General features: G+C 35.2%; 2 protein-coding genes across 3 annotated transcripts; one reads left to right on the top strand and one right to left on the bottom strand.

The window, feature by feature from the left end:
- Positions 1-323: 323 nt before the first annotated feature.
- Positions 324-1488, bottom strand: RpL37A (ribosomal protein L37A). Its single transcript, XM_043420794.1, has 3 exons — positions 1363-1488; positions 755-883; positions 324-499 (listed from the first exon to the last, which is right to left on the bottom strand). Exons 1-3 carry the CDS (start codon positions 1363-1365, stop codon positions 353-355), a joined length of 279 nt encoding a protein of 92 aa, XP_043276729.1. The 5' UTR covers positions 1366-1488; the 3' UTR covers positions 324-352.
- Positions 1489-1662: 174 nt separating this feature from the next.
- Rhau (RHAU helicase) lies at positions 1663-8112 on the top strand. 2 transcript variants are annotated; one of them, XM_043420791.1, is made up of 15 exons: positions 1663-1730; positions 1810-1878; positions 2727-3341; positions 3710-3899; positions 4008-4182; positions 4517-4665; positions 4738-4852; positions 4930-5125; positions 5338-5602; positions 5703-5995; positions 6079-6505; positions 6754-6968; positions 7040-7122; positions 7243-7334; positions 7847-8112. In XM_043420791.1, the coding sequence occupies exons 2-15, from the start codon at positions 1824-1826 to the stop codon at positions 7944-7946; spliced, it is 2970 nt and encodes a 989-aa protein (XP_043276726.1). In that variant the 5' UTR covers positions 1663-1730; positions 1810-1823; the 3' UTR covers positions 7947-8112. The 2 variants fall into 2 exon arrangements, with proteins under 2 accessions (XP_043276726.1, XP_043276725.1); XM_043420790.1 differs by having other exon boundaries at positions 1676-1878.
- The last annotated feature ends 2904 nt before the right edge of the window (positions 8113-11016 follow it).

Below are 11016 nucleotides of genomic sequence, written 5' to 3'. Positions count from 1 at the left end.
TTTGAAGGAAATTCTTAGAACAAAATGCAATTGCATTAAATTAAATAGAAAGGAGTAAAGAAAAAAATGAATAAACGTTCTGTACGAAACTGAGGAAATTTGACCTGGACTTTCCAGAATATTCTCAAATCTGTTAACAGTGGTTGATCTGTTCTGGAATATTTTGTCATTGAAGTATGAGGTAATAAAATTGGAAAAAATTCTCAGATCTAACGGAAAAGGAAAAATTGTGTTTAAAGAAATTAGTTTCATAGAAAAACTTGAAAACTGATGATAATAGAAATTGAAGGCTTTTGTTTTGAAGAAATTTGACACAAAGTAGATACTTGAAAAACAAGTTTATTTTGTAGATTTACTGTTCCTTAACTTCGCGCAATCGACGGACTGCAGATCTGACTGAAGCGGCTGCTGTCGTGGAGTATACCCAAGCGCCACCTGCAACGGTTCTTTTGCATCGTTTGCAGGACCAAATTCCAACTACGCTTCGCTTCATGGCATCCTGAAAAAATGTAGGCCATTAGTATTCCATTTTTCAATACTTAATTGTGTTGAAAAATATTGGGAATCATCAACAATCTTTTTGATGTGTGATCAGCTACTTTTGTCCGCTTAATTTCAAATGAAATTTGAGTCTCTTCTAATATTCTATGAAAATCGTATCAAGTTATGTCTAAGATCAGATAATTGCTCATGTATTCAATAAATATGCCCAAATATTTACATTTGAATGAAATCGTGAATAATGAATATTTACCTTTCCACAAAACGTGCAAGTGTACTTGCTGTGTTGGGTGATTTCCATCTTTTTGACCATTTTACGAAGGGAAGCACCATAACGGGTCCCATACTTTCCAGTGATTCCAACCTTTTTGGTACGCTTGGCCTGACAAATTCAAAATACTTTTTAGAATGATGTAAATGTAAATGAAAATAGGCTTTGGGGATAACAAAAAACGAATTTTATTGAGAAAATGACTATTGTTTAAAAGAGAACTCAATATCGACGTTTGTTTGTGTCGTTCGCATCGCATAACCTCGAAGACTGATTTTTGTTAAGAACGTTATTTCACTATTCACTGATTAAAACGATATTTCCAATATCTATTCTTCTCAGTTTGGTCTTTAATAGCACTGATAAACCTTGCAAATAATGCACAAAAAAACGTCGAAACATTGCTTGGAAAATTTGAGGCAAACACAACCTCAAAATTTTCCGTGTCACGAGTCAATCACACTAATTACGATGCAATTACGGAAATATGATAATAAAACTGTGCACAATTGATAAAGATAACGGTAAAATTACAATTTGATAGATTTCGCACAGTGATTATCGATATAAAACACGATAACCGATCTTACCATTTTGGTATTGTTCTTGTACACTCGACAAACGAACAGGAAAAAGACGTAGACGCGCTCTCAGCGAAACGGCGAAACCTCACCGAACCCTCCACTTCCGGGCGCAAATGCTAATCTACAATGCAACTAAATAGTGTGATAAATATTAACAAAGTGGCCGTAAAATTATTTGTGGTTTTGAATAAATATATTTTTATGAAAACGAAATTGACGAAGCATCGATTCAAGAATTCATTATTTAGCTTTATAGAAAGCATGGATTTATTATTTATTTGCCCAGGAGTTGGTCGTTTGACTATAGCCGTAAAACTTTACTAAGCAAAGCACACGACGAGCCTCGATCTCGATTGTTTTGATCAATTTTGACAGTACTGATTTTTTCTCAATAAATGTACAATGAAATTAGTTATATACGAAATTTAAATAATTAGTGAATTAATTTCTTAGAACAGAACAGTATTATGACTGATTACGGAGAGTATGGATATACTTTCAGTGCAAGACGAGGTCGCCATGGTAAGTCAAGAACCATTATGGGAATGCATAACCTCAACATTCACAATCGATTAATTTTTTCGTGTATTTGCAATTCTTTAATATTATGGTAAACTCCAAGAAATCCTATTCCATTCAATTTCCGAAATTTTCAGTGTCAACAAATACATAAGGTCCCAATTATTCTGATTATGAATTATGTTTGTTCACGAAATATCTCAACATTTTGTTACCCAAAAAAAAGTTTTTTTTGCCAATTCAAGTATACCGAATAATTGTTCATAGTTGTCTATATTGGGGTGTTTTTTGACGGTTTTTCTTTTAATTTAAAAAACTTATTTTCGTTTTACTATAAAAAATAACTGAATTTGAAACTCATTCTTTTGTTTTTCAGAAATGTCTGAATAATTTTAAAACTTTTTCATTTGTTTTCTCTAACCTATATACTTTTTTCTAAAAAGTTCTCCATTGAAATAATATGAAGAAAGATTATCAGTAATAAAACAAGAAACAGGATGTTGAAGACGACGCTGAAGTTTCCAACGGTGGAGTCCAACGAAATGAATGAAAACAAAATGATACATCCATCAGTTTTTTATTTCACGAATCATAATTGTGTAGATTGAAAAACTACGAAATATAAATTCGGCAGGAAATAAATTGGAGAATTGCTGGAATTATTGAACAAATTTTTAGATCATTTCGTTGGACTCCAACGTTGGAAACTTCAGCATCATATGTTGAAGTGAGAATGTAGAGATATGAAAATTGTTCAACTTTGAACTTTGTATTAAATATTTTTTTAATTATTTTAAAACCATTTTTAATTGGATAGTAGTTTAATAATGATTTTGAAATCAAATTTACAGGAGGCAGTTCTCAGCGCGGACATCACAATAGAGGAGGAAGAAATTATGAAGTGTCAGCAGAACAAAGTAGTTTCGATGGTCCCTCAAGAGGAAGAGGAAGGGGCGGAAGTCATCCCCCTCATTTGAAAGGAAAAGCAATTGGTCTTTATTATAGAGATCAAAACAAAAAAAAAGCAGCAAATCTACGAAAAAAAGAGGAAGAATTTTGTGGCATGAAATTAGATCCTGAGATTCACGAAACCGTGGAACGAATGCTCGAGAAAACCAAGCCGCAGTGCGCACCACAATTAGAAAATAATGAAACTTTTGATGCAGATGATAGTATAGGAGCTAAATATACTCATATCGGAGACTCGCAATTCAAAAGGAAATTCATAGAAATTATTTCTGGCAACATACAACAAAATCTTTCCAAAGCTCTTCTAGTCGAATCGAAACTCAATCGGAATCCACGCATGGATGAGAAACTTATGGATGAACACAGAGAGAGGAAGAATTCCAAAAGCTATGAAAATATGTTGCAGTTTAGAAATAAATTGCCTGCGTTCAATATGAGACACGCCATTCTTGATTTGGTTGCTGAAAATCAAGTTGTTGTCATCAGTGGAGAGACTGGTGAGTTTTGACTATTTATTCTTCATGACATTTGCATCTAATTAACATGAATTTTATGCTAAAATATACAAGATTATCATGCTTTGCACAATACACAAACTGCACCAAGAGCTTCCAGAAACGTTGTTGAAATTTTTGCCGTTCCAAATGCATCTAAAACGTTTGATTTAATTCTATGGTGATAATTCTCAAGAAAAAGGAATTTGAATATTTTTTTATCCAACGTTATCAAGTGTAATACTATCTCATAGAAGCCACACTTAAAATATCATCGAAAAGAAATATTTGAAATAACAAAAGAAAACATACATGGATCAATTATCAATTTGAACGTTGATTGTTAACTTACATTTTTTTGAAAACGCCAGGTTGTGGAAAAACAACCCAAGTTGCACAATTTATTCTCGATGATGCCATAGAAAGAGGCAATGGTAGCATTACCAAAATCGTATGTACTCAGCCTCGAAGAATATCTGCAGTATCAGTTGCAGAAAGAGTTGCTGCAGAGAGAACAGAGCCACTTGGAAAATCTGTTGGTTATCAGATTCGGCTTGAAAAGTATGTAAAGCAATAATTTTTTTGATTGTTCCATACCTCCTCTGGTTTTTCGAATTTCAAGTTTGTTTTTCTCTTAACAATGTGTTTCTTGTACTTTGTTTTTCATAGAATTCCCACACGAGATTGTGGAAGCATACTTTTTTGTACGACGGGACTTTTGCTCCAATATATGCAATCTGATCCTGCGTTGCGTGATTTTTCTCATGTTATCTTGGATGAAATCCACGAAAGAAATACTGAGAGTGATTTTATTATTACGCTCCTAAAACAAATCATTCCCAAGGTATGTTACAAGGAAGTTGCTCAATGATTGAATGATTGAAGTAATTTCTTTGAATTTCCTGTTCTCTTTTTACGAACAAACATAACATCTTTTGTAGTAGAGTACAGATATCATGGTTATTTTCGTTCATCGTTGATCATTCTTAAAAATTGAGGGATAAATATTTATTTGCAACGTACAAAGAGTCAGCACAGTATTCTTATTTCTGAATCAATTTTTTAAACTATATAAGTATGAATTTTCCATGTTTCAATACCGTAAGTTGAACGCAAAACAACTTCTGCCTAAAATTCCTTGCGATTTATTTACATGATGTATTTCAAATTTCAAACAGCGACCAGATCTCAAGGTGTTATTGATGAGTGCGACACTCAATTCTGACAGATTTTCGTCATATTACAACACTTGTCCAAACATTCATATTCCTGGATTCACGTATCCCGTCAAGGATTATTTCCTTGAAGACGTTCTCGAAGTGACTCGGTAAGGATCTTTGATTTTGCCAGAACCAGAAAAACTCGTGGTCCACAAATTGATGTTGAATTTTTCCTGCAGTTTCAAATTTCCGATGCTGGAACAAAAACTGTCGAAAAAAATGAAAAATCTTCAAGGTCAAGTTAATGAATTCGACAGTTTCATACGACCAGCAATTCGGGCGTTAGAAATGGAGGTTTGTACTGTTTTTTTTTTCTGGATAATCCGCAGTGATTGATCAAATATTACAATGCTCCGCAAACTTTGTTACAGAAAAAATATCCAAGATATGTTACCGATGAACTCAGAAATCCGAACAGCGAAAACCTCTCACTCGAGCTTGTGCAAGCTTTACTTGAGTTTATTTGTATGGAAAAAGATCCTGGAGCTATTCTAGTTTTTCTTCCAGGGATGTTGGACATTACGAAGTTGACCCAATTGCTACTAGAAAGCGGAAACTTTCCACAGCGTAAGTCAAACGTTTATCATTCGATAATTGAATAACCGACAAAAGTAAAATATATCCATAGGTACAAATACGCATTGAAATTTATTTCACATGATGTTTCTTGAAACAATTTGAAAATAATCAGTATCAGATTTCCCACTATGGAAAACGTAAATCCAAAAATCGATGGATTGGGTTTCAATTTTCAACGAGCCACTTTCGTTCGATTTCAGATAGATGCGTGATATATCCTCTGCATTCGCGAATGCCAACAGTTGAACAAAAACTCATATTCAAGCCACCGCCCGATGGAATACGTAAAATAATTATCGCCACGTCTATCGCTGAAACCTCGATCACGATCGAGGATGTTGTTTATGTGATCGATTGCGGTCGCACGAAATTGACGAGATTCGACATCACAAAAAATATCGAAACTCTCGAGCCAGAGTGGATATCATTGGCTAATGCGAAGCAGAGACGAGGACGAGCTGGCAGGTAAAAACATCATCAGCACAACATGCGTAAATCTACTTGGTTGATGAATAAATTGGAAAAATATTCGATTTATTGGATTATTTTTGTTAATAATTCGCAGAGTTCAGCCCGGCGAATGTTACCATCTGTTTTCAAAAGCGAGGGAACGCACGTTCCAGCAGTATCCATCGCCCGAGATGTTGAGAACGCCACTGGAGCAAGTAATTCTGCAAACCAAAATACTGCAGTTGGGAAAGGTCGAAGCATTTTTATCGCAAGTTATGGATCCACCTGAGCCACGAGCGATTGAATTGTCTCTTGATTTACTCAGAACTTTGAACGCTCTTGACGCCAACGAGAATTTGACGCCGTTGGGTTATCATTTAGCGAAATTACCGCTTGATCCAAGAACAGGTAAAAAATACTATTTTTTTTTATCACGATACGAATTTGTGAGAAAAAAAGAAGAAAATTCAGTGTTTCTCGTTTGGTTTTAGGAAAAATGATAATTTGGGCATCGCTATTCTCTTGCGTCGATCCGGTGTTTTCGATTGCAGCGAGTCTCACATTCAAAGATGCTTTTTATTGTCCATTCGGCAAAGAGGACGAAGCGAATAAAAAAAAACTGGAGCTCGGTTTGGGCCATCACAGCGATCACATCGCCTTGGCTCAGGCTCTGAAAAGATTCGAGTCGTCTTACGCGAGTGGACAATCCCGAAGATTTTGTTACGAGTATTTTTTGTCTTGGAATACTCTCAAGCTTTTATCTGACATGAAACGTCAATTTGCACGTCACCTCTACGAGATGAAATTTTTAGACAGCGAAAATCCGGCCGATAGTTATAGCAATCGTAATTCCAAAAACTTGGCGATGATTAAAGCAATCGTTTGTGCTGGATTATACCCAAACATCGCAACCATTACGTAAGTATAGTCATTTGGAATTGAGATTGGATTGAGATACGTACAAAAACACCAAGAACCGAAAAAAAAAACACGAAATAACGCCAAAGTCAGCGTAACGAAGAAACGAAATGAGAAATTTCGAATTTGTTGTTATGAAGTTTTTTGATGACTGTAAATGAGGAAAAATTTAATTTGTAATTGATCTGTTAACAAGGTAACCGCAGTAAAATCATCGAATTCTTGCAAAAAATGAATTCTTTTTGTAGAAACTTCAATGGCGGAAGAGGACATCCAAAAATCAAAACAGCTACTGATGGCACCGTAAAAATTCATCCAGGCAGCATAAACGCAAGAGCACCTTTGATGCCGACGCCCTATCTCACGTACTTTTTGAAGCAACGATCGACAGCTATTTATCTTCACGATACGACGAGTGTCAGTTGGGTTGCATTGCTGTTTGCAGCACCAAAATGCACGATAGGTACCACGAGTTATCTCAAATCTATCGCCTGATTTACAAAAATATTCTAATTCTCTTTGTTCTTTTACAAGAAACTCGAGAAAAATATTGCCAAATCGTACTGAATAACTCCATCTCCATTCGATGTGAAACCAAAACCGCTGGTCTAATACAGGTACGATTTTTCTTCCTTTTTTATAAAAGTGTCGACGCAACAAATCATTTCAACGGAATATTATTTTAATTATTCAAATTTTCCTAATTTTTGAGAATTAATAGTGGTTTTACTTTACAGAGGCTTCGACAGGAAATGGAAATGTTACTAGAGTACAAAATATCACACCCGGGCACTGTCAAGTGGGATTCTTCCGAAGGACAATTGATCAAGTAAGGATTGTTTTGTTTCATCGTTTGTTTTTTCTGTTATTGGGAATGAAGATGTTGAAGTTATTGAAAATTATGTAACGATCGGAATGTCACTGCAGTAATTCACTCTTTGAAATTCGACGTTGGATATTCTTATTCGAGAATAGAATATTTCTGCACTACTTCGCTTACATTTATTTTATAAAAACAATTTTTTTTCCAATGATTCCTTAACCGCAATTTTCTTATTGAGGATTAATCAAAATTATTTGTCGTACTCCAATTTTTTTCGTATAAACATTTCCAATGAACACACTTCCGGCTATGAATCTCAAATATATTGGGGGATTAAAAAAAAATTAGATTTTGTTCATGAAAATATCATTCATGGATGTTCAGTGATGTAAATTGAATTGAAGCAAAAAGAGGATGAAATCGTTGAAATAATAATTGAGAGAAGTAATTTACAATTTTTTCAACAGGATTAAATTTTAATTCTGTTTTTCAATGGATTTTTTATACTATTATTTCAGAGCCATCACGGAAATAGTATCTCAAGGCTATCCAGAAATGGATCGTGTAATGTATCGATCCGGTCCTACGTTTGATTGCCTGCACAGCGACAGCGATTGATAATTGCTCGTATGGTGTACACGTAAAACTTTTTCACTTCAGTACGTATACATTAATTGATTGTTGGAGGAAACGAACTCGGATCGATGATATGTTTTGACCGCGTTACGTATTAAGTTTCTTGCCTCTCTGGCTCGACAAATATACTAAACAGTAATTGTTCAAATTCAAGATGTTCATCAATAATCCTTAATCACAATTCCTTTATCAACATTGAAAATAAACCTTTTCCTTTTGTTGTTTTTTAACCGTTTTGGCAACTCCCATTCGTTAGAGTAGGAATTTCGTTTTTTTTTGTCTTTTTTCAATATTTTTTTTTGCCTCCGGAGAAATGAATCAATTCCAGTATTTATTCGAAAAACCGAGACAAAGTTTAGACTCGCAAGTGTCGGTTGAATTTGTACAATACTTGACGATTTTTTCGAATTTCAGAAATTATAATACTCAAAAAAAATCCAAATGTTTGTTTACATGTGAAATATGAAGAATACTTTTATCACTTCTTTCGAAATTTCAATAGCCTGACAAATCGAAGTGGTTTCCTGAATTGGAGAATGGTATAAAGTTTTTTCCTATTTTTACAAGCTCGCAAATTGCGAGGTCAAAGGAATGCTCTATATTCCAATGATAAATCGATTTTCAAGAATAATTACTTGTTGATTGAATAAATCATTTGCGGATACGTATAAAAATAAGGAGGGAAATGATTCTCATGGAATTTGGAAATGCCGACGCGTCGAAAGGAAAGTTATCCAATTTCGTACAAGACCGTAATTCAAATGAGCGCGATAAATCTTGGAGACGTCTATTATCGTACCGGGAGTAACATTGCGGTGGGTATTCGTGAAAAGAAGAGGAGAAGCAAAGAAGAAAGAAGAAAAAGGAAAACTCAAGGGAAAGAGTGAGAGAGAGAGAGAGAGAGAGAGAAACGAGACTTGGCTTGTTGTCATTACGTTGACGTGAGTCATACGTGGTGGTATGTGAATCTCGATAGTTTATACTTGCTCTAAGGAAAGTTGAACAGCCGTGAACTATACCATTACTGAAGCAGCGCGATCGACACCAACAAACGCCTGATGCGAGAAACCCATACGGGTTTAGAATCGTCGAGAGTGGTGGATTGATGAAGAAAAGAATACAAAAAACACATCAAATGAATAAATACACACAAGGTACGCTCGGGATGCACATGCGGTACAACACGCGCGCATATCTCTTACTTTTGCACGATGGGCTTCTTCGCGGCATACACTACCGCTCAAAAGTATTTCAGAACTTCAACGAATTACCGTACAAATATTCAACCAAAAGTAACCTACGAAAATCACTTTTTTAAAAAAACTTCAAAATCTACTCGGAGCAGTATTTTTCTAATAACGTCATCGCACTATTCGAGAATCCTTTCGTAGTCGAAAGGGGAAAGGCACTTCCAATCAGGCTAATACCATAACTGTGTACTTTCGCATATTGTGGAAGTTGCGACTGAATTTTTTGAGCAGGAAAACAAGTAAAAAGACTATCGAAAATAACCAGAAACATTGTCCTCAAATTTGATAAGGGTCGCGTTGACCCATTGTCAACAGGAAACAGAAAATATGTGTCTCAAGCTTAGCTCGATAATACCACAAATGAAATATAAAAGATAATGAATGGGCTTTCTCAGTTATTCCAATGTCAATGAAATTAGATTCCGAATACACGAATACTTTTGGGCGGTAGTGTATACCTTCATTTGTGCATTGAAATGAGCTACGAGCTACGTCATCAAACAATAATGATCAATAATCCTGGCTAATATTTCCTGTCTATTATTCAGCTTGCAGGTGGCCCCACAAACATACGACAGAAACGAGTCCCGGTGACGAAGATTTCTTGACGGATTTTCGCGGTCGTTGACACCGCGTTAAATAGAAAATTCACCGAGAAAAAAATTGAATGATTGTGATTGAATCTTAATTTTCTGTGTGATATGAATATCGAAGCGATGTTCCTTAATTCAGTGGCTCATTTATAACTACTCAATAGTCCGGAGTGCTGTTAAATTCTTCAAAGATCAGTCCTTCAAGAGCTGTACGACTTGTTTCGATCGTTTTTCATATTTTCTTGAAAATTCGAAAAACCAAAAACGAGATTGACGATTTCGATAAAAAAAAGTCATTCAAAAAGATGCCAAATATTTATGAAACCTTCGTCACTTCAAGGCACTTGACAAAAATTCATTGAGCTCTCATTCCATTCTCGTGATTGTGACATCACCGGATGCTCAATCGATTCGTACTCGAGTCTCTCAAATTCCTTCCGGTTTCTCCAAGTATCCCTAAATTTCGTCTTCCATTATTGTGTCAAAGCGGGAACTTTATTTCCGAATTTTTCAATCGCCTTATTCGTAAGTTCAGCGAATAATCAAAAAAATTTCCGGTGGTCAAAAGATTTAAAAAACAATATAGGAAAAAAAAAAATTAATAAAAACTATTTCAACTACAGAAACTTTAATGCAAACATGTAAATTGCCTTTTGGAAGGAATTACCGCGATCGTTCCATCGACTGCAAGCAGCAACAAACCTGTATTTAAAGCCATTATCCGTATATACTGTCCAGTAATTCCGCAATGAATTGAAGTAATACTAAATATTGAATAAAAATAATTTATTTCAATTGGAAAAATACGAATTCTCAGGTACGATGACTCGTATAAGGATAGATTTGTAGACAGTGTAGAAATGAGTAGTTGGAAAATTTAGAACGGTGTTTACATTTAGTGAAATGAGGATATCTCGCCTCGACTGATTCACTTCGACTATGCACTTGTTATCGGACTGATGTATCTACTTGCTTGCACAGCCGATGCTTCGATCTGTATATGTATTTGGACATATATTCCTGTAATTTATAAATCGATAAATAAATACATGTATGTATATTAATGTACACAGGAGAGTCCGTGGATTAGGGAGGTTACCAGGCTATAAGGACCAGTTACACCGGTTTTCCGATGTAACGTTCAACTGGGGAGCAACCGCGCGTCGAGTCGAGTCACCGAGTCGCGACAATCCAATCACGTCGTCGTGC

This window comes from Venturia canescens, chromosome 5 (assembly GCF_019457755.1).
Source record: "Venturia canescens isolate UGA chromosome 5, ASM1945775v1, whole genome shotgun sequence".
NCBI lineage: Eukaryota > Metazoa > Arthropoda > Insecta > Hymenoptera > Ichneumonidae > Venturia > Venturia canescens.
The sequence above is the reverse complement of the archived record's forward strand: the minus strand, read 5'-3'. Positions and strand labels throughout refer to the sequence as shown.

Bases quoted from the DNA above. Each gene is read 5' to 3' on its own strand.
- RpL37A (XM_043420794.1), bottom strand. The intron at 500-754 runs GTAAATATTCAT...ACATTTTTTCAG, and splicing joins CTTGCACGTTTTGTGGAAAG to GATGCCATGAAGCGAAGCGT.
- Rhau (XM_043420791.1), top strand. From the start codon at position 1,824: ATGACTGATTACGGAGAGTATGGATATACTTTCAGTGCAAGACGAGGT. The intron at 3,342-3,709 runs GTGAGTTTTGAC...TGAAAACGCCAG, and splicing joins TGTCATCAGTGGAGAGACTG to GTTGTGGAAAAACAACCCAA. The intron at 4,853-4,929 runs GTTTGTACTGTT...ACTTTGTTACAG, and splicing joins TTCGGGCGTTAGAAATGGAG to AAAAAATATCCAAGATATGT.